A 25311-nucleotide genomic window follows, 5' to 3' on the forward strand; every position below is an offset into this window, starting at 1 on the left:
TGCGTAAAAACGCAAAATTGCGTTTTACACAGCTCCATCTAGGTTGGAATTTTATTCGCATAATATAAGAGATCAACAGGTGTACGCATGTACACTAATACAGGAAAGAGAAAAAGACTACATCCTGCGTTTACGTATGTGTTACGTAACGCATACGACGATGCGTATACGCGCACACGTGCGCGAAGCGCGACTACATTCACGAGTTAATATAACGTTAAATACCACCGAGTAATACTCATTGCGCGCAATGGAAAGTAATAGAAAAAGTAATAGCGATATATTATTTTGTTTCATCACGCTTCACGTTAAAAATTGATAATACATTCATATTTATGTGTATGAACCATATCTAAGAGTATAAAGTGTCAAAGAACGTTTCACGTAAAATACAAAAAAATTCTTAAAAAAAAATGTTTTAATACTGAAGTATTATCCGTATTTACTTTTCGGCGTCGTATGAGTGGAATTTGTTATTACAATTCGACATTGACATATAAACGTATTTGCGGCGCGCGCTATCGCTGTGCAAATATGTGAACGATAAAGAGAAATCGCAGATAAGCCACAAGAGAAAGAAAGACGTATTCTAATCTGGCAATATATCGTAATAACATAAGTAATACAACTGGTTGAGACGGTAGACGACGTGACGGTAGACAACGTGCGCATGTACGCGCGTGTTCACGGGTCACGCATTCTAACACGCGTTACCGGTCGTGAACAATACGCGAGTAGGTACATCCCACGCCACGAGCGTGTGGGACACACGAGGATGGGTGGCTACGTCCCACGCCGAACGAATGGGACACTTACCGACGAATGTACAGAGGCTCCGTCACGTCGCGGAAAGTAGGGATGCCGCCGCGGTGTTCTCCAGGCATAAAAGATCCATGGTTGGTGTATGTCAGTGTCAGTGACGAGAGAGAGGAACGGAGAGGAACGGTGGAGAACCGTGTGGTCACCTAGACCAGCAGCGGCGAGTAACCGCCGATGCCACATCGACTCGCGATATCGGACTGAGAACATCGGTTCACATCTCTCACAATCACAAATTTTCTAAGCCGGCATTAATTCCGAGTGATCGTACGGAAGAGAAAGACAGAGTTTTGGAATTTATGTGCGAGCGAGAAGAAGCACGCGCGAAGCTCGTGCATATATCTGACGCGAGCGAGAAAGTTCCGAGGATCATACAGAAGAAACGAGTTTGTAAACGAGGCCGGTCGCAGCCGAGCTTCAGTTCGTCTGGGTGACTCGAGGAGTGGCGCGAGCGCGTGCGAGCGAGCGATATAATGTATAATGTAGTTAAAATCGTGTGCCGATGATAAATGGTTGTGCGCCAGCGTTAACAGAGAACTTTTTTATATTTAAAATTTTTAATCAGGGGCAAAGTTTCAGTGATTGACAAATTAACATATTCGGCCAGTGAGTGTGCGTTTTAAAAACATTCTCGGCTTTTATCGTATTTACAATAATCACACGAGTCTCTCGCGTTTGTGTAAAGTTACTATCGAGTAATCGAGCTGTAGAAGCAACCGAAACACGTAGCGATGACTATTCACAAAAAAGGCACGGTGTCAAGAATGAAGAATGCGGGAACCGCGAAAAACGAAATGGCGATGACATCGACGTCCTCGGATGTGACGACAACGGAGACAGTCGAGGTTGTATCCTCCACCAGCGTCGTGGAGGAATCGAATCAGGTGAAGGAGAGCGAATCTAGAAGTAGCATGGAGGTCACGAGTGCCAGTCGCGAGGTCATCATGGATTCCAAAGGTAACATTATCAAAGTTATCGAGACACCTCCACAGACTATCCAGCAAAGCTCGTCCAGCCGAAAAACCGGAAAAAGCTCTCAAGACTTCATAGCAGGGGAGCAGATGCAATCGATTAAGCAAGCGAAGACGACGCATGAGATTCCACGCGAGCACGCAACGTCTCTTTCGGAAAGTCGGACAATTCAAGGAGAAACGACTGAACAAGCCAGTCAATCTGTGCAGACGCAAAGTCAAAGCGCATCCCATTCAATGGTTCAGCAGTCGAGCTCCTCGAGTGTCTTAATTGAGAGCTCATCAGCGAGCGAGGATCATAGCGGACGTCGCTCTACTGTTGTAGTTTCTCATGACATTAAAAATGGAGCTCACGTTCCCATATCTCAGACATCGTCAAGGTCGACCGAGAGTACTCACGTGAGTAGTGAGACGAGCGAAGCCGTAACGAAAGACGGTCAAACAACGTCGAGCACCACGAGAATACGCGAAACGGGAGAAAGAATCAATGACAACGGTAAGACGATGTCTACATCGAGCCGGGAAATAGACAGCGAGCATACAATCACACCCTCCAATGTGACTGTTATTAAAAGTACCGATGATATCAAGAGGAGTGGTGATAAAAGTACGCGCAGCGATTTGAAATCAGAGAGATCAAACATCGAGATATCAACACGTTGTAATAAGCCCGGTCAATCTACATGGGATGGTACCTTTGTTTATGAAAAACCCACCACTCCTAAGGACAAAAATGTCATTGATAAAACAGTAAGTTCGAAGATTCATAGCGATACCAGAGATAATGAAACAAGCGTTAAAGTCACTCAAGAGACTTCGACCCAGGAGGGCTCGTTTATTGATCAGAATGTATCTTCAAGTTCAAGCATGACTCGAGACTCGAAAACGATAGTCGATGAAGGTCAACGAATGATGACTTGTCTTCGTGATATTACGTCGGAAAAAATTGCTGCAGATACAACAGATTTCGTGAGCGAAAAATATTCGAAAGGACCGACCCGTTATTCAAAACCTGGCGATTCGACGTGGGACGGAAGCTTCGTCGTGGAAAAAATTACGACGCAGCCAAAAAGTAAGCGTAACGACTCCGACGTCAACGTGTTTCACGGTCGCGGCGACAACGTCATGGAAACTACGCAGAGAAGAGATTTCAAAGAAAAGAGTACGGACGGTACATATGAGAAGGAGTCATCCGAGACTATGCGCGTCGTAAAAGGTGCTACGGACAGCACCAGATTCATTTCTGAAGAACGACGAGATGTAAGCAGAGAAACTTCGATCCATGTCGATGGTACGCCATTGAGTAAGGATGAACATCCTGCTCGCGTATCCAGTCCATCGCAACGAAGACTCGGCAGACCCGGCGAATTTATCTATGAAAAGTCGCAAGATCATGTAAAGAAGCATCCTTCAGACGTCACCGTTGTCCGTACAACGGAAAAACGTCATGATACCGTGGATGTTCAAGATGTCAGCGAAGAACAGAACGTTACTGAATCGGTCTCCACGTCTTACATCGTTGAATACGCGATTTCCGGCGACAAGAAGAATGTCGAGAAGGTCACGTCGGTGTCCGATGTAATCTTAGAGGAAGATAGTCTTGAGAATAAAATTACGCGCGGCCATGGAAGTCCGGAGAGACAGGCAAAATTTGATACAACTTCGCGCTGTTACAAGCCTGGTCAATCTGCTTGGGATGGCACCTTCGTCTACGAACGACCGGTAACACCTGATAGTCGCCGAAGACCGGAAGATAAACGTACAGTAAAAACCATCGATATTCGAGATGTTACGGAAGATAATTCGATTAACGAAGCGGACGTTACGAGTACTTCTTACATCGTTGAACATTCATCAAGTCAGCAGAGTTTCTCAGACATCAGGGATGCCAGTGTCAGGTCCACGAGATATGAGACAGTCGTTTACGAGGGCCGCCCTGTCGAAACGACGATTAGATTTGATGGAGATACATCACGAAGCAAAGTTTCGACGACGGAACGTCGGACTAGCCCCTCACCGCGACCTACAAGTCCGGAGAAGATACCGAAAGATAGAGATCTACGAAGTACCAAACCTGGATCATCAACGTGGGACGGAACTTTCGTATTGGAAAAATCACAAGATAAGAAGCGACCACTTAGCAGAGAATCCATTGATATGCTACCAGATAAATCTCGTCCGGCAGGTAGCAAAAAGACACCTTATGTTGATACATCGAAGAAATATGTTAGCGAGACTACTATCGATCTCCGAGATGTCAAGCAAGATGTATCAAGCACTTCAGAGATTATGGAAAGTTCCGTCGTTATGGAACAATCAAGAATGCACGAAAGTTATACGGATTTCTCGAATCTTGATTTCTCGACGACTTCCGAAACTGTTACTATTCGCGACGGTCAGCCAATAACGACGCAAAAAACAGTAACCATTCAAGAAAGCCCTCACAGTGGTGCGAAAAGACTGCCTAGTAGTGACGTAATAACTACTACCGACATTAAAGAGACCACTGTTAAAAGCGAGAAGAAGGAATCTCGCGCGGACGATAGAAGTTACCGACCTCTAAAACCAGGATCGTCCACATGGGACGGATCGTTCGTGTATGAGAAACCAGAGGAAAGAAAACCAAGCGATAAAAAGTTACCGAAAGATGTACATGAAGCTGTGAAGAGTCCAATCAAAGAACAACGGACCGACAATGTTGATCATCGAACAGTTACAATTTTGGATACATCAAAAGATGTAAAAAGTGCTACCGATTATTCTACGAGCTCTGTCACGGTCGAACAAACATTCATTACGGATTCGGAGACATACGATTCTTCAAATATATCCAAATTTTTTATCAAAGAAAGCGCAGAAGAGAAAGTACGTGAAACCGACAAGAAGCCAAGACAGCTGTTCGACGAAAAACCTGAGCCATCGCCTCGACAACGTCCGAAAGACACTAAAGAGCCTAAATATAAAAAACCGCAGAGTCCGGTGGATAGAACACATCGACCGTCGAAGCCAGGCGCCTCCACTTGGGATGGATCGTTCGTGTATGAGAAACCGGAAGAGAAGAGACCAGGAGATCGAAAAGTACCAAAAGATATTAAAACTGAAGATAAGCGAAGCCCAATTAAAGAAAAATCGAGTGACATCGCTGATCATAGAACATCTGTTACAATACTAAATACATCGAAGGATGTATCAAGTACTGCCGATTATTCCACAAGCTCCGTCACGGTCGAACAAACGTACGATTCAAAGACATATGACTCGTCAAATATATCCAAAATTTATATAGAAGAGAGTCCGAAGGATAAAGTACATCCGATCGATTACGAGACATCAAAACAACCCTCCGACGAAAAGCCGCAGAAAAGTCCGGTAGACAGAACGCATCGACCATCGAAGCCTGGTGCCTCCACTTGGGACGGTTCTTTCGTGCACGAAAAACCGCAAGATACGCAAAAGAAACCAACACGTGATGAACCAACTGAAGTACCGAAGAAATCGGCAGACGAACGAAAACCGATTGAGAAAGAAAGCAAACCAGTGGATCAGAGAGGAAAAACGTTGCTTACTCCGATTTCGCGAAAATCAACGGAGACACAGAAGGACGTCACTGAAATCAGACATGTCGAAGATGTCGCGGATATCACACATGCGGATATCACGCGTACATCCGAAGTGCTTCAGCAATCTTATGTAATCGATCAGTCTTCGAGATTTACTTCTGTGCAAGACGAGCGCGATGTTAGGGACGAGCGTGTCATCACTGAATTTACGACGGACACATACAAGGATGTGGTGAGTAATTGCAAGACGTTAAAATGTTTCTTTATTAGCTGTCCACAGGAAATTGCTAAAACTACGACTCATTTAGTTTTCCGGAATAATACTTATATCATACCTCTGTTTCAACATTTATTTCTATAAGAATTGAAGTCAAATACTGAAAACTTTGAACCTTCTATTTTCGATGTACTTGAGTTCTCAATACATTAACTTCTCGATAGTTGATAATGACCATATGTTAGTAGGCAGATTTATAAAAATCTTATCGAGACACTTTGAGCTCAGTTCTTTCGGAAGAGGTTCGAACGATACTTTCACTTCCAAACCGAGCGAAGGTTGTAGGTTTATGTGTGGCACCGCGTTGAAAATAAACCTGACGTAATATAGCAATTCGTAGAAAGACGAGAAGGGTTAAGAGCAGAAGAAAAAAGAGAATTCGTTTTGTTGAATCCTCTGTTTGAAACAGACAGAATGTATATATATCGCATTCTTAATATATATGAATTTCTGGACGACTGAGTCCCGATTCATCGAACTATTGCAAAGTGAATCAAGCGGAAATCGATATTTCATACATGAGAAACGATTCTGCCCGACATACAGTACCTCGTTACAGTACAATCGTTGTATTATAATCGCTTTAAATCGTCAATATGCTATTGCAGTACAGAAATACATGATATATCTTAATATTTTTAATATATTATCATCATTGACATAAAAACAATTCGATAACCTCTGTTTTCGATTAAAAAGTGAACTTTGACATGTAAATACGCAAGTTATCTTTGAGAGAGAGATAAATGCATGTATATTAAGACAATCATGGCATAGTTCAAATTAAAATAAAGATGAATCTTTTTTTCTATTTTATCCAAACTTAAAATCACTTCAAATAACATTATTATAGAAAAATGTAAATTTAATTATTGTTATATTATTTATATTATATTTATATTATTTATAACAAAAGTCTCAACAGGAAAATTAATTATTATAATTATTTGCATTTCCATGAAAAAATCCTTGAAATTGCATCCTTGGACATGTAAGTGTAATCACTTGCAATTAAGCTAAATCGAGCATATGCGGAATGATAATAATTACAATATGAGCAAATTTGGCAGTGATGTCACCGCTCAATGTAACTCGCTTAATGTATGACCAATTGAATTTCACGCGCGTTCCGCTTCGCTTATCATGCGGTCGCCTCGTTCAAGTGCTATAGAAATCTTAGTTAAGAGATGCCACGCTAAGAGACACGTGTACATTGACGTCACTCATCGCTGGTTACAGTATCGATAGCAACGACCGATAACATTAAATAAAATAATAATAGTACAACAGAGAGAGTAACATACAGGTATATCGTTTTACAATAATACCTTGTGTATCCACTGTATATTGCAATATGCTATAGAACTCAATATTGATTTAATCAGTAAAAACAAAATCGCACATGGTATCAACGAGTTTTACACTGCGACCGAGTCACTTTGTGGCTGAAAAGTTACACGTTTTCATAGAAATATGGGTCGATATCAAACAGAAAGATAAATGCCACAGATGATACTTTGGATTTTACTGCTACAGCGATAAAACGGTAGTATTTTTGAAAATTTGAAATTTGAAATTTTAATTCGGAATTAATTTTTAATAGAAATAACACTTTATTTTTATTCAAATATATCCAATTTTTTTCTAATTTTTAAAATTGTCTTTTTTAATTTTTCTGGGTTTAGTTTTTTTTCTTATGATTACATTAATTTAAATTTTGTTCCATATCTGATAAAATCTTATTTTGCTTATTGAAAATTCAGCGAGCATACTTTTCTGTTAACAGCAGTGAATTTCCTAACTGAAGATGCTCGGGACAATTCGAAACTTTATCTCCGCGTAGCATCTCACAAATCGGATCGGTACTTCGAAGTTTACGTTATCTAACAATGTAGTTTGAATATTCAATACTTTGCTCACAAGGATAATTCACAAGGACTACGTTGGTAATTTGCAATATATTCTCACGTTTACAAGTTTATACCGGTTGAACGAATTAAAAATAGATATTCGTAACTTATTTCGCAACATACGGACAGTCCGTTTCTTTAAAGCAGCTCGATTTAATTCTCACAGCCGTGACTTTACTCCGAGGTCTCGAGATGATCGATAAAATGCTTTAGTAAGTTCGCGTTTGCACACGTGCTTTTCGCGTTACTTCATCTATCACTCTGTAAATGAATATCCAACAAATATATCTTCGCTTCATCTTAGATAAAAAAAATTCTCTGTGGAATCTATTTGTATGTTACGACTGTAATTTACGTCCCTAAACAATTCATAAACAATTCATCTTGATGCTATATTACAGACACCCTCATTGTTTTCGATTGTTCAACGTACAAACAACTATATATAGAGATAGCCTATTTGGATCGAGATATAATACGTACGACGTACATGCGTGATCGCGTTTTCCCGGCGCGATTCGGTATTATTATTTTATGAAGGCACATGCAATTTATATCTCGTCATATCGCATATTACGGCATCGATAAATGTGATATTTTATTAACGGCACTTAATCACGTTCATCAAAATTCTTTTAACGCGGAAATTTTATTAAACTTGTAGTTACCACGAAACAGCAACACAGAGGGGATCGTTTTTAACGTGAAATTTCTAAACAGACAAAATTATACTCATCTGGAAAACAAGTAAAGTCTAAATTATGTAAACGAGCTTCATTATGAGCAACTCTCGATATCGTCGGAGGAGGGGCAATCAGCTTAAGACTCAAGCTACTTAACCCGCTAATTAAATGTCAAAACTTTATCTGATGTGCTTTATGCGAATTACATTCGAACGTTAAAAACAGTAAAGGATTTGACTAATAATATCAGCAGACGTTATTTGCTTCGTTGTAGAGTCAAATTAAAAAACAAGCGTGCCTATGAATATAATGAGCAGTTACAACAAATTGAAAAAAAAATAGACATTTTTAATGTAACGTGGAATTTCAATACAAGTACAAGTAAAATATCAAAATTCCCCAACTGAAATAATATTTTTCGTAGTAAATTTATCATGGATTTATATTAGGTGTTGGAATTAATTCGTAGCGTTTTACAAGAGATGGGAAGTACTTTCATTAATGTATTTTTTAATGCTCATGTGAAATAAATAACATTCTTTCATTAAAAAACGCTACGAATTAATTCCAACACCTAATAAGATACTTATTAATATTAGTTTCATTAAATTAGTATTACTTTAATAGTGATATTATGTTTCCCACAGTTATGGCATAAAACTGCACTTTAAAAAGTATAAATAGTAATCTGCACTTTTATGTTCAAAAATATAAAGATGAAATATAAAATTTACAAAAATTATTATTAGATGTAAAATTCCTCTTAATAACTAGAAATGTTAATCTTTATCTGTATTTTGTATATATATGTCGATCAATGCTATTAAAAGATTACAATTGTTTATGAAATTCGAGAATTTTGAAAAAAAATATTTTGATATATCCTACACACATTTTAATAAAAATACAAAATTTGAAAATCTTTTAAAATACACTTATAAAATAAAATTCTTTCTACAGATCATTTACATTATCGATAGTGCAAACACAATTTATTTCTGCAAATGCCAGCAATATGGTTAAAGAAACAAACTAAATCGCAAAAGTACAGTTCGACGGTTCGACACGTTACACGATACTATGTAAGCGTGCACATAAAAGCCGTATACACCAATCTCGTGTTACCTGTATTCTGTCGAACTAAGCATTACCGGCGTTCCTAATCTCGTTCATGCTCGCGGCGCTCATTATGCAGCACGTTTGAAGCTCGTAATGAACGCTCGCGGAAAAACGAAGCCGCATTTACGTCGTTATTGCGCCTCGAAGTCTTTGTCAATGTGTGTATCAAGGCGTTTACTGTGTATAATTAGCATACCAATTGAATATCATAAATCATTGTTTTTTTAAATAATTGTTATGACATTGACTTTAAGTAAATTGACAAGTAATGTTACTATGCAATCGTCATTTGTTACGAGCAAAATACTTCTAAAGTTTGCGAGTGATGGTAGTCATAACTGGTCGTTTATGTTAGACATTTCCTAACAGTTTATATGCCATATCAATGCAAGTATTTTATTATAGTAATCAATGTGTTATCTATACAGCACTAATGTTGCAGCTGTAAAATTCTACGTAATATCATTTATAAAAACGTGATAATACTCGACATTACGGTATATGTAATAATTAACAGTATAGTTTACACTGTGCGTGAAAACGTGAGCAACCATTAACGAAATGATAATTGAAAGCATTGACCGTATTAATTATTACCAATTATTCTGTTTTATGTCTACTAATATTACTGTTATTTAGCAAAATCTGAGAAATACTTAAAGAATATTTTTGTTGTATTTTTTAGAGAGATGTTACCGAGTCAACGAAGGAATTTATCGATAAAGAGCAGGTGACTAGCATGGTAGCGCGGGATGTCATTGACTCCCGATTCGATACCATCACCGGCCCAGCACCCCGGTCACCAACGGATTCCACGAGGAAACCATCGCCTGAACGGCCCGGTTATCCTCGTGGAATACCTGGTCTCAGGGAAGACGATCGACCAAAACCAACTCCAATTGCTGGAAAGCCCAGCCGACCTCCGCAGCGCGAAAGAAGTCCTCAGCGGCCAGTGGATGGCAGGTAAATGAAAAATAAATTGTTTCTCCTTTTATCTTTAAACTAATCTAATTCTTTTAAATATGTCTAAACTGTAAGAAAAAATAAAAGGTGACAATTTATGACTTGTCGATATTGATTTCATAGACCTTCCGAAATCCGACCAAAGTCACCTGAAAAGCTTCGGGATCATACGTCGCCGACTAGAAGACCACAGCCAGCGGCTGGCAAGCCGAGTCGACCCGAAGAAAAACCTGTAGCACTTAGAAAATCTGATAAAGAACCTGAATCTCCGAAACCTAAACCTAGTCGATTTGCTGAGTTAGAACCGAAGAAATTGGAACAGGACATACCTAAAAGAGGAGATCAAAGTCCAGACTCTCTCGAAGAGGATGTAGTCTATCCTAAATCAGTGCTGGTACCGGATATATTGTCGAAAATCCCTTTAAAAGAACAATGCATTTGCGAGCTTTGTACTTGCGGGTAAGTGTTCCTTGTAATAAAATACTTATATCTCTCTTCATATATAAATATATAAAAATGTAAAAATAAAAAATCTGGCGCGAGTGTAGAATTTAATTTAAATTATGCAAAGCATTAAGCCAAAATTAAGATTCTACCACAATGTTTAATTACTTTCTACATACATACAAATTTTAATATTAAAATATTAATAAACATTTTACAAGGAGTATAATTAACAAGTATAGAACTAGTGCGAATACGATTTAATTTAACTTATCTACACGTTCGCTGTAGAGAGGAACACGGTTGACCTACTTCTAAACATTATTAACAAGATCAGAATACAAAACTTGCCAGAGTCGAGATGCAAATTGACGAGAGGAACAGGAGATTGTCTTCAAGGCCATATTTCCTACTCTATTAAATTCATTGCAGCAATCCATTCAGAGCCGAGCTGAGTTTATTATGTACGAATGTATTTACTTTTGATTTGACATTATTTTAGTATCTGTATTGATTATTACATACCTCTTATATAGAATCATATTTTCGTTATCAAAAGTTTTCATCGCTCTTATTAGATGATTTTTAATTATTAAGAATCCTTGTTTAATTAATTCAATTCTTGCTATATAAAAAAAAATCAGTAACATATTTATTGATCTTAACATAGCAGTAGTACCATACAAGTCAATTTTTTTATTTAGAAAACACTATATACGTATGCATAATGTGCAAAAGTAGGACACGAGACAGATCCTTTTACGGCAAGTTGTTCTGAGCGAGGGCAAGTCATCGCACGATTCCTTCTTTATTCGAACTTTCCAACCTACGTAGCTCTGTACGACGGTGACGAATCATACAAATTTATCTTACAGCTTTCATAATTGTGTTAGACATATCATCATTTTTTAAAAGTATTTATTATATCTTTAAAAAAAATGGCTAATTATGGAGATTAATGTGTATAGTATTTAAGTTCTTTAAATCTTTTTTAAACTTTAAAAAAATTTTTTATTTTAGCTAATAATTTGTGATTTTTAATGACAATAGAAAAAGATAATAGTTTTAGAAAAATTTATATGTAATTTTATATATGTGTGTATATATATATATATATATATATATATATATATATATATATATACCTACATAAAGTCTTGTCAGATTGAAAATCTTGACCTAAATAGACTCGTAGTGCAGATAGATTTGCGAGCGAGAGGTATAAGTTCGTAGAAAATTAGTCGCATCGTGGCCGTCTCAAGAAGTAATTGCGGTTCGTCTACTCGTAGGCGATTAGTCGTTGGAAATTTCTACGTAAGTCTGCTTAACTTTGAGGTCTGTTAAAACTTCTCTCTTCTGGTTTAACGCGACTCTAAAGGGATGTTCATAATGTGTCATATAACATGGTTTTATCCAATAAAAAATACATACTACTCAACTTTGACCAAGTCTGGCTTTTACGGAATTGGATTTTCGTAATACCCAACGGTATAGAAGAAAAGCGAAAAAGAATTATGAGAACGAATTTTGACGTTGCTCGATGTAGTTACAGAGAAGTAGGATCTCTCATATGAAAATGCTAGTGTCCAAATAAGCTGAGTTGCTTTGAATAAAAAATATTGGCAATAATACTACATTTCTTTTTTCCATACCATTTATGGTAACTAACCAGTATTGCATTAAAAACATTCACCAGCGGGATGTAATTCATACCTTTCACAGAAAGGTGAAAGCTTTTCATTAATTAATACGTTCGATAGAAACGTCATTCGTCATTTGATAAAATCTTAAGTATATATTCTGAATTATATTCAGTTATAAATGAAGGTATCTAAAACTTCCAATTGGATTGTAAAGAACTTAATTAATTTTTGTAATCAAGAATATTTAATTAATTGAATATGTATGTACCAATAACAATTCGATTTACGTGAGAACGCATCTCGTTAAAATATGTTGTTATCTGACTAATAAAAGCTTTTCCTACTGTATTATGTACATGGAATATACTTGAATTATAATAAATATTAAATTAATTCTTGCTAAATAAAATATACGAATTATTCAGCTTATTATAATTCTTACGACATTTATAAAATATTTGTTTTTAATTAGTAATGTAATATTAAAGACACAATACCTTAAAATGCCGTGTATCGAATGAATAGATTACAGTACAATCACAATTTTGTCTTTATATCCATTATGTCCGCGTATGATAATGACTGCAAATACTCCGAGAATAACAAGACATTCAAAACGACGCAAAACCTTTATACTCATTAAGAACATAAAAGGATTGATACCCTTCTGCGTCATATTTAAATCTCTATATGCATCAAGCCTTTGTTAAGCATCAGCGTTATTTGAACGAATACAAAAGCGGATAATAAGAATTTTCTGCGAACGCTTTTCTTCCCTTTTATTAATATTAAACAGGGATATACCATGAATGTTATAAGAATGGATGCAGTATCGTTTACTTTATCATACTGCTTTCAAATATGAACGCAAATGTTTAAAAATAGATACTTTTCTTTAAATACTTTAAATACTTTACTTCTCATGCGACCTGAAAAAAACATTGTAATGTCATAAGCGTTATATCTGTTTCTAAATTCTAATAAATGATATTAATAAATAAATGATAAATATTTTAGACGTCATCGTTGCCTGCATAATTTGCCCCAAGAACATTTGGAATTCTCTTATGAAGAACCATTGCATACTGTGACTTCCTATCGCCAGGATTACGACGAAAAACATGTAGAAAAGCAAACAAAATATTATCATAAAGATCATTTGCATACGGAGGGTGAATTTATCGGAGAGAGACGAACCGATTATGTGGCTACTAGAGGCGAGAGAGCGCCGGTCAGAAAACCGCAAGATCATCTCAAACCTGAAGGTGAATTCGTTAGAAGACCAAAGGAAGAGGCGCCTATTAGGGGTGAAAGGGCACCTGTGAAGAAGCCACAAGACAATCTTAAACCGGAGGGCGAGTTTGTTGGTAAGCCTCGAGAGGAAGCTCCGAAATATGGCGAGCGAGCTCCGATTACGAAGCCAAGGGATAACTTGAAATTCGAAGGGGATTTTGACAGTAAGTTTAAATACTTGCTTAATTCCGTTCGTGAACTTATTAATAAACTTTTTTATTATTAATTTGGTCCCAACAGATATTCAAATGAATTCTTATATATACAAAAATATACTTTTCGTAAAATTGTACGCTCGATATAAAAAATAAATAAATTTTTCTTATTTTCTAGCTACAACAACGACCGAGCTGGTTTTTACTGGCACTCCTGGCGAACGACCGATCCCAATACGTCGCAATACTTATACAAAGATAGAGGGTGATTTCATTGACGAAACGACGTCGCGATCGCAATACATTGATCATCGTAGCATCCAACGCGCTGAAATCGTTAAACGAACAGATAATCTCACCGTAGGAGAGGGTGAATTCACGGTTAGTAATTTTAATGATGAAAATTTTCCAATTTTAATTAGATCGTTTATAAGACTGTACATATGACTTCATTATTTTTCAAAATTATCTTACAGGGTACCTCTCATATCAAGGAAGATTTTCAAACTCATGTTATTGAACGTGAACCTCAGTGGCGACCGAAGTATCCCGAAGACATCGATCGATTTTACAACAAAACAGATATCGTTGACAGTACTACTACCACTCAGGAACAATTTCGAACTTTTGATCAGGCAGATTATAAAAGTACCACAGTTATTAAAAGAGCTGATAATCTAAGACCCGAAGGGCCTTTCGAAGCATTGCCTCATACAAAGGATGATTACGTTACACCAATATTGCTACGCAAGCCAGAACCACAAAAACCTATAGATAATTTAAAATCTGAAGGGCCATTTGAAGGACGGCCTAAAGATGATTATTCACCTAAACGCGGCGAACGTTATGAAGTGAAACGGCCAGAAGATAACTTACGTCCTGAAGGGCCGTTCGAAGGACGACCTAAAGATGACTATAAGCCTACTAGAGGAGAACGCGCCGATGTAAAGCGTCCTGAAGATAACTTACGTCCTGAAGGGCCATTTGAAGGACGGCCTAAAGATGATTATTTACCTAAACGCGGCGAACGTTATGAAGTGAAACGGCCAGAAGATAACTTACGTCCTGAAGGACCGTTCGAAGGACGACCTAAAGATGACTATAAGCCTACTAGAGGAGAACGCGCCGATGTAAAGCGCCCTGAAGATAACTTACGTCCTGAAGGGTCATTTGAAGGACGGCCTAAAGATGATTATTCACCTAAACGTAGCGAACGCCCTGAAGTCAAGCGTCCAGAAGATAACTTACGTCCTGAAGGGCCGTTCGAAGGACGACCTAAAGATGACTATAAGCCTACTAGAGGAGAACGCGCCGATGTAAAGCGTCCTGAAGATAACTTACGTCCTGAAGGGTCATTTGAAGGACGGCCTAAAGATGATTATTCACCTAAACGTAGCGAACGCCCTGAAGTCAAGCGTCCAGAAGATAACTTACGTCCTGAAGGGCCGTTCGAAGGACGACCTAAAGATGACTATAAGCCTACTAGAGGAGAACGCGCCGATGTAAAGCGCCCTGAAGATAACTTACGTCCTGAAGGGCCATTTGAAGGACGACCTAAAGATGATTATGCACCTAAACGTAGCGAACGCCCTGAAATCAAGCGTCCAGAAGATAATTTACGTCCTGAAGGACCATTTGAAGGACGGCCTAAGGATGATTATAGGCCAACTAAAGGAGAGAGAGCTGATGTTAAAAGACCACAAGATAATTTGAAACCAGAGGGTCCGTTCCAAGGACGTCCAAAAGATGATTTTACTCCGAAGACAGCGGAACGTCCTGAAGTGAAACGACCAAAAGACAATTTACGACCTGAAGGTGACTTTTCAGATCGTCCCAAAGACCAATATATACCTGGTGAGAAACGCACTCCCATCAGACATCTGGATAATTTGTATCCTGAAGGCGACTTCGAAAGACCTAAGCCGATACCTTATGGTCCCGGTGACAGAGCATCTATTGTTCGTCATCCGGATAATCTATTTCCAATAGGAGAATTTCCAGACAGAGAAATCAAACCATTCAAATCTGCCGAACGTAGAACGCCTGTTAAACATGTCGATAATCTTCGTCCAGAAGGTGACTTTGAAGGAAAACCCAAAGATGATTACAGACCGACCAAAGGAGAACGTGCCGATGTTAAACGCCCCGAAGATAATTTGCGACCAGAAGGTCCGTTCGAGGGTCGTCCAAAAGATGATTATTCGCCCAAACGTGCAGAACGTCCTGAAGTAAAACGTCCGGAAGATAATCTACGTCCCGAAGGCGATTTTGAAAGACCAGAGAAAGAACCTATTGGTCCAGCCGAAAGACGCACTCCAATTAAACATCCGGATAATCTTAGATTTGAAGGAGAATTCGAGCGACCTCATCAGGATGGTTACCGTCCGGCAGAAAAACCAGAAGTCAAAAAGCCAATGGACAATTTAAGGCCCGAAGGTGAATTTGAAAGACCACGTCCTGAAAAATACTCTCCAGCTGAGAAACGAACACCAGTGAAACATCCAGATAATCTCAAGCCAGAAGGTGAATTTGAGCGACCTCGTCAAGATGGTTACCGTCCAGCAGAAAAACCAGAAGTCAAAAAGCCAGTGGACAATTTAAGGCCCGAAGGTGAATTTGAAAGACCACGTCCTGAAAAATACTCTCCAGCTGAGAAACGAACACCAGTGAAACATCCAGATAATCTCAAGCCAGAAGGTGAATTTGAGCGACCTCGTCAAGATGGTTACCGTCCAGCAGAAAAACCAGAAGTCAAAAAGCCAGTGGACAATTTAAGGCCCGAAGGTGAATTTGAAAGACCACGTCCTGAAAAATACTCTCCAGCTGAGAAACGAACACCAGTGAAACATCCAGATAATCTCAAGCCAGAAGGTGAATTTGAGCGACCTCGTCAAGATGGTTACCGTCCAGCAGAAAAACCAGAAGTCAAAAAGCCAGTGGACAATTTAAGACCCGAAGGTGAATTTGAAAGACCACGTCCTGAAAAATACTCTCCAGCTGAGAAACGAACACCAGTGAAACATTCAGATAATCTCAAGCCAGAAGGTGAATTTGAGCGACCTCGTCAGGATGATTATCGTCCAGCAGAAAAACCAGAAGTCAAAAAGCCAGTGGACAATTTAAGGCCCGAAGGTGAATTTGAAAGACCACGTCCTGAAAAATACTCTCCAGCTGAGAAACGAACACCAGTGAAACATCCAGATAATCTCAAGCCAGAAGGTGAATTTGAGCGACCTCATCAGGATGGTTACCGTCCGGCAGAAAAACCAGAAGTCAAAAAGCCAATGGACAATTTAAGGCCCGAAGGTGAATTTGAAAGACCACGTCCTGAAAAATACTCTCCAGCTGAGAAACGAACACCAGTGAAACATCCAGATAATCTCAAGCCAGAAGGTGAATTTGAGCGACCTCGTCAGGATGGTTACCGTCCGGCAGAAAAACCAGAAGTCAAAAAGCCAATGGACAATTTAAGGCCCGAAGGTGAATTTGAAAGACCACGTCCTGAAAAATACTCTCCAGCTGAGAAACGAACACCAGTGAAACATCCGGACAATCTCAAACCAGAAGGTGAATTTATTGGTAAACCGAAAGAAGATTTTATACCAACAAGAGGTGATCGCGCTGATGTTAAAAGACCAGCGGATAATTTAAGACCGGAAGGTCTATTCGAAGGTCGACCAAAAGATGATTATCGACCAGTGCGTGGAGAACGTATGGATGTTGTTAAACGCATGGACAATTTGCGTATGGAAGGAGATATAGAAACATATAGATCCAGAGACGAATATACTGATTTCTTAATACGCGAAAGAACTGAAATTACTAAATATCAAGATAATTTACGTATGGAAGGTGAATTCATTGATACAAGAACGCGAGATGATTTTAAAATTATTAAAGGTGAACGCATGGATGTCGTTAAACATCGTGATAATTTAAAACCGGAAGGTCCGTTCGAAGGTCGCCCGAAGGATGATTATTCACCCAAGAAAGCAGAGAGACCTGAAATTAAAAAGCCGGAAGACAATTTAAAACCAGAAGGCGATTTCGTACGTCAGCCTAAAGAAGAAGCGCCTAAAAAAGGTGAAAGAGCTGATGTGAAAAAACCAAGAGACAATTTGAGGCCGGAAGGTGAGTTCGAAAGACCGGAAAAGAAACCAATCAGTCCAGCAGAGAAGCGTACCCCGATTAAACATTCTGATAATCTAAAACCAGAGGGTGAGTTCGAGAGACCAATACCTGAAGAATTCAAACCTGCCGAAAGACCAATTGTAAAGAAACCACATGACAATTTAAAACCGGAAGGCGAATTTGTGTCAAGACCAAAAGATGAGGCGCCAAAGAAAGGTGAGAGAGCTGATATTAAAAAGCCACAAGACAATTTGCGACCGGAGGGCGATTTCGAAAGACCGGAGAAAAAACCAATTGGTCCTGCAGAGCGACGTTCTCCGATTAAACATTCTGATAATCTGAAGCCAGAAGGTGAATTCGAAAGACCTAAGCCCGAAGAATTTAGACCTGCTGAAAGACCGGTAGTAAAGAAACCACACGATAATTTAAAACCGGAAGGCGAATTCGTCTTTCAACCAAAAGAAGAAGTGCCAAAAAAAGGTGACAGGGCTGATGTTAAAAAGCCAAAGGATAATCTCAAACCCGAGGGCGATTTTGAAAGACCGGAAAAGGCACCTATTGGTCCAGCGGAACGACGTACTCCGATTAAACATTCAGATAATTTGAAGCCAGAAGGTGAGTTTGAACGACCGGAACAAGAAGGTTATCGTCCAACAGAAAGGCCAGAAGTCAAAAAACCAACAGATAATCTGAAACCCGAAGGCGATTTTGAAAGACCACATCCTGAAAAATATGTTCCGGCTGAGAAACGTACGCCAGTGAAACATCCAGATAATCTTAAGCCGGAGGGTGAATTTATTGGTAGACCTAAAGAAGACTTTACGCCCACTAAAGGTGATCGTGCCGAAGTTAAAAAACCAGAGGATAATCTGAAACCAGAGGGTCTATTCGAAGGTCGACCGAAGGATGATCATCGACCGATGCGTGGCGAACGCATGGATGTAGTGAAGCGCACGGATAATTTGCGAATGGAAGGAGATATAGAAACTTATAGATCCAGAGACGAATATACTGATTTCTTAATACGCGAAAGAACTGAAATTACTAAATATCAAGATAATTTACGTATGGAAGGAGAATTTATCGATATGAGAACACGGGATGACTTCAAAGTCGTTAAAGGCGAACGCATGGATGTCGTTAAGCATCGTGACAATTTAAAACCGGAAGGTCCATTTGCAGGTCGTCCGAAGGACGATTATTCGCCTAAGAAAGCAGAAAGACCTGAAATTAAAAAACCAGAAGATAATTTAAAACCAGAAGGTGATTTCGTACGTCGGCCTAAGGAAGAAGCGCCTAAAAAGGGTGAGAGAGCTGACGTGAGAAAACCGAAAGATAATTTGCGACCGGAGGGAGACTTCGAAAGACCGGAAAAGAAACCGATTGGCCCTGCTGAGCGACGTTCTCCGATTAAACATTCTGACAATCTAAAACCAGAGGGTGAATTTGAAAGACCTAAGCCTGAAGAATTCAAACCTGCTGAAAGACCGGTTGTAAAGAAACCACATGATAATTTAAAACCTGAAGGCAAATTCGTATCTAGACCAAAAGAAGAAGCACCGAAGAAAGGTGAGAGAGTTGATGTCAGAAAACCACAAGATAATTTGCAACCGGAAGGAGATTTTGAAAGACCGGAAAAGAAACCGATTGGCCCTGCTGAGCGACGTTCTCCGATAAAACATTCTGACAATCTAAAACCAGAGGGTGAATTCGAAAGACCTAAGCCTGAAAAATTCAAGCCTGCTGAAAGACCAATTGTAAAGAAGCCACATGATAATTTGAAACCTGAAGGCGAGTTCGTATCTAGGCCGAAAGAAGACGCGCCGAAGAAAGGTGACAGAGCCGATGTTAGAAAGCCGCAAGATAATTTACGACCGGAGGGTGACTTTGAAAGACCGGAGAAAAAACCAATTGGTCCAACGGAAAGAAGAACTCCGATCAAACATGCAGATAATTTGAAGCCAGAAGGTGAATTTGAGAAACGTCCAAAGGAAAAGATACCGATCAAAGGCGAAAGGGCGGATGTTACGAAACCAAGAGATAATTTACGACCTGAAGGCGACTTTGTAAGACCTCAGAAATCACCGATTGGCCCAGCAGAACGACGTACACCAATTCGACACGAAGACAATTTGCATCCAGAGGGTGAATTCGTTGGTCGACCAAAAGATGATTTTATTCCCAAGCGCGTCGATCGACCAATTCAAAAGAAGCCTAAAGATAATTTGAAGCCTGAAGGAGAATTCGTAGGAAAACCCAAGGATGATTACAAACCAACTAAAGGAGAGAGAACTGAAATCGTGGTGCATCAAGACAATTTGAAGATGGAAGGCGATATAGATATTTATCGATCTCGAGATGATTACGTAACTACGTCTAAGCGTGAACGTGTGGATATTGTTCATCATGAGGATAATTTGAAAATTGAAGGTGAATTCGTTGATATTCATCGACGAGATGACTATCGAGTTACTCGTGGTGAACGTAGCGAAGTTATTAAGCGTGAAGACAATCTTTATCCTGAGGGTAATTTCGAACGACCAGAGAAAGCATCGATAGGTCCCGCAGAGAGAAGATCTCCTATTAAACATCCTGATAATTTAAAGCCAGAAGGCGATTTTGTACAACGATCGAAGGAAACCGTACCTATTAAAGGTGACCGAGCAATCATCAAGAAGCCGAAAGATAACTTGAAGCCCGAAGGTGAATTCGAGAGACCAGCAAAATCACCCGTTGGTCCCGGCGAACGACGATCACCCATTAAACATCCCGATAATCTTCATCCGGAGGGAGAATTCGTTGGCAGACCGAAGAAAGACACTCCGCTAAAAGGCGACCGAGCAGATGTGAAGAAGCCAAAGGATAATCTTCATCCCGAAGGAGATTTCTACATAGTGCCTAAGGACGATTTTATTCCAAAGAGAGGAGATCGATCGCCGGTTAAAAAACCTCAGGACAATCTTCGTCCCGAAGGTGAAATGAAAGTATCTCCGAAAGATGATTATAAATATGTAAATGGAGATCGCGTAGAAATACGTCGGCATGAAGATCACCTGCGCATGGAGGGACAAATAGACACTCATCGCTCGAGAGATGACTATAAGAAAATCACGAGAGTGGAGAAAGTGGATGTTAAGAGACATGAAGATAATCTTAGAATGGAAGGCGAATTTATCGACGTGCGTCGCAAGGATGATTACGTGCACGTGGTTGGTGAACGCGTGCCAATTAAAAAGCGTACGGATAATTTACGTCCGGAAGGAGATTTCGACAGACCTCAGAAGATAGTGATTGGGCCCGGGGAGAAAAGAACTCCAATCAAGCACCCGGATAATCTGAAGCCAGAGGGTGACTTTGAACGTAGAACTCCGGATAAGATTGGTCCCGGCGAACGACGATCGCCGATTCGTCACGCCGACAATTTGAAGCCAGAAGGTGATTTCATCGGACGCTCACGTGACGACTTCACTCCCAAAAGAGCAGAAAGAATCGAAGTCGTAAAAAGAGAGGATAATCTAAAGATGATGGGCGATTTCGAAGGCACAACGTCTCACAAGTCGACTTACACAATAGTTCGTGGAGAACGAGCGGACATTAAGTCACACGAAGATAACTTAAAGCTTAACACCGGCACTATGGAAACAAAAACAACCAGCAGAGATACTTATACACTTTCTAAGCATGAACCTTCTCCCGCTGGTAAAACGGTAAATCGTCGAAGACACATGGAATCATCTATTTCGCTCGGTGATGACACCACCGTGATGACTACGACGAATCAACGTAACTACAATACCTACACGAAACGTACAGGAAAGGATATCGCTGCTAAAATGAGTCAAATAGAATCTGATACTAGGAAGACCGTGGAATCGCAAACTTTAGCAGATGGCACTGTCGTTACGACCGTAAAACGTACAACTACTTCTGCTCAGTCAGATCAGAGAGCTGCCAATGCTCAAACTCTCTCTCATCATCAACAAACACAACATATTACGGATCGTCGTACCGCTCAACCAATTGATGTTTCATCATTTGGACCACAACCCGTGGATTCACGAAAAACGACTTCTCAATTAGTGTCTAATCAGCATCATGAACAGCATCAAAGAACTCATTTGAACGAGCAACATTTGCGATCGCAGAACGTGCAGAGTCGTCGAACAATCGAGGATAAATCATTCACGGAAGGACTAAATCGAGGGCAAATCGTGCGAGCGGAAGATACATCTCGTTACGCGATCGACGCCACACACGGCGAGCACCATAGACAGCAGCATCAGCAGCAACAGCACGTCGAGCGTCATCATCAGGAAATGACCAAGCGCGATTATGTGAATGCGCAACATATGGAAACTCGACAAAGATCCGCGACGAAGCAGCACGAGCAGCACACAATCTCCACTCAGGCGCGATATAATTCAAGCAGCCCGGAATTCCGACAATCAATCAACGGGCAAACGACTTCAGAACGATCACACATAGACTCAGCCACGAAGTTCGGTCACCACCGCAAGAACGTGATATCCTCTTCGTCAGCTGACATCAGCAATGCGGTACTCCATCGACGTGGCGCAGCTTCTTCCACCGAGGCGCTTCACACGATTTCGTCGACGGCGGCGGACCAGCGCAAAAGTATTTCAAATCTGGCCGAGAGCGGACAGTACATCAGTAATTCGAGCCAGAGCAACGATAGACGTAGCTTGACTTCGCTGCATCGCAGTTCTAAAGAAGTCAATCCTTGGGCATCTTCCAGCTATGAACGCCCGCAGAGAATCATTCGGCAAGATAACCTGAGTGTCGGCGGGAAATTCTATTCACAAAGCGAGGCAAAAAGCTATGGAAACTTCTCACAAAGTACTCAAAAAGTAGAAAGAGTCCAGAGGCAAACGAATGCATCTCACATTAATTTGGGTGATGGTAGTACTGTCAGTTCCAGTATGTATAAAAAAGAATACGTTCCTAGGCACAGAGGACCGTGTCCAGCTGCTCTTTTGGAAGCCAAACAGGCGCCTTTCAAACACACCAGAGACACGCAGAAACACAAGTTTTACATGCCCGTTGTGTCCAATTAAATTGGCCTATTAAATTTAACGTTTTACTAATTTTTTAAAAATTTTACTAACGTTAAAGTGCTAAAATCAAAATTTTGTTTTGTAAAGATGATCAAAATTATATGCAACACATTTATTATCGTGCATAATATTTTTAAGCAATTTTTTGTTATATATCGATTATTAAGTAAAAATATATATAATAATTAATTATATACATAATAATCAATAATAATTAATTAATTATTATACGATCATAATCAATAATAATAATTAATTAGATTTTAGAATCAATTATAATTAATTATTATTATATTATTAATTAATAATTAAAAGAGAGAATATAAAATCATGTAATTATATGTAGTAACAGTAAATATGATGTGTTACTATATATAGAAAATTTTCTTTTTCAAAGTACTCGAATTTTGCCAAGATTAAATCCGAAAAGGATTTTTTGAATAATGCTGTGATGATATCGCGCTGTTGAAAAATTAATTTATATTTTATAATCGCTAATATTATTCTGAGTAAAAGTGAGTACTACAATCGTTTCTAAATTACAATATCAACAGATGAAATTTAATTTATCGTGTCCCTTGTATAGCAATATTAAATATAAGCTGTTAAAATACGTATATACTTAATATACACAATTTCTTTTTAGGATGCAGTTACGAATGAAAATAATTGGTCAATATAAGTATATAAGTATTGATTATACCACTAACTTTTATCTACCGACTATAGGTAGCCGCCCGTTATATATTCCTTTCTTCTTAAAACACGTGTATACAAAGCAATAACTAGAGCTTAAATCCATAATATGGTCGAATCTAATAGAGCATTAGTGTCGTCCGATAATTAGGATAGTAGGTGCAATTATGTTATTCTATTTCACTGACTTTATAATATAAAGTTTTTATATGGCAATGAGTTTTTTGCTTATGTTTTATTTAATCTTCAGCTTATTTTATTATCGCACTTATTTAGCATTGTATTCTAAGAATATATTTTCAGCAAAATATTAAAAAAAATACATGATTTTTTTTCTTTCCTCAAATGGATAATTCAATTTCTGGATGTTGGTTTATTTACTTTATAACCTTTATTTTATTCGAATAAAATAGATTTGTATTAATTTGTTGCATGAGTTTTATTTGTTACCATTATATTTATTTTATTAATGCATTTACACGATCAAAACGCACATGATATTATTTGTTGTTTGTACAATGCAATATACTATACATTCGCTATATAGTTGTCACAAAAATTAATTATTAATTGATAAAAAGATTATAAAATAAATTAAACTACATAAAAGCAATTAGAAATTTAGATTTAGGATTTTAATATTAACATTGTTGAGATCTAATTTATAAAAATAGTTTTGGTGTCAAATATTAAATAAATTAATTCAAAGGATCTGCCATTAAAATAACGCAATAAGAATGTATATATGTATATTAAAGTGATAACCTTTTATTAATACTATTAGCATGGCCATAGGCTGTTCACAAATAATGTGAATAGATGAAACTTTATCGGCCTCATTGCTGATATGAAAAAAGATCTTATGTTTCTAATTTTTTTTAAAACTTGGCTGCATAGACAATAATGGCTCTGGTGTGTACATTAGATTTTACGCACTTAGAGGTATCTATATAAAACTAAATACATCGAAAGATATAAAAATGTTATTTTTTTACTGTATTTTTACTAAATCCTGAAATATATATGGCAGTTTCTCTCTAAAATATATCTATATTTCAAGCTAAATCCAAATCAAGTGAGTGCAAGAAAGAGAATGAACAATTCGTAACTGTGCCGTTCACATTCATCGAAACAAGTTGTTCATGTCATTCATGTCTGTTCGCACTTACTTTCTTTATTTGAACTTGATTTAAAATAATAACTTTGAATCAAAAAATTTAATAATATCAAATCTATTATAATTCGCGCGCAATATTATTGTGTAGATAGATATGTATAAAAATATAGCATTATAAAAATGTATGTGATTGTACATTTAGATAAACAGTACAATAAAAAATAGTGCATTTTATATTTTTTAAATTTTCTGACGTAGAAAGATTTGCATATTGATAATTTTATATTGAAATTTCATAATCATGGGTTTTTCATAATTATGAAAGAAATTTATTTACTTATGCCCCTTAAATTATAGAAAGCAGGAATCAAGAAATCTATGTGCATATTATTTCTTATAGATGCAAAGTAATGTTTGATCTTTTATTAATAAATTATTAACATTGGCCTTAGCTC

At 38.4% G+C, this 25311-nt stretch overlaps 1 protein-coding gene across 1 annotated transcript; it reads left to right on the forward strand.

Annotated features, from left to right (window-relative positions):
• Positions 1–625: 625 nt before the first annotated feature.
• On the forward strand, positions 626–24163 carry Sdb (SAXO downstream of blistered). Its single transcript, XM_011052862.2, has 6 exons — positions 626–5582; positions 10025–10302; positions 10426–10761; positions 13407–13846; positions 14016–14218; positions 14314–24163. The coding sequence occupies exons 1-6, from the start codon at positions 1551–1553 to the stop codon at positions 23041–23043; spliced, it is 14019 nt and encodes a 4672-aa protein (XP_011051164.2). The 5' UTR covers positions 626–1550; the 3' UTR covers positions 23044–24163.
• Positions 24164–25311: the final 1148 nt, after the last annotated feature.

This window comes from Acromyrmex echinatior, chromosome 1 (genome assembly GCF_024713525.1).
Source record: "Acromyrmex echinatior isolate Ae372 chromosome 1, ASM2471352v2, whole genome shotgun sequence".
Classification (NCBI taxonomy): Eukaryota; Metazoa; Arthropoda; class Insecta; order Hymenoptera; family Formicidae; genus Acromyrmex; species Acromyrmex echinatior.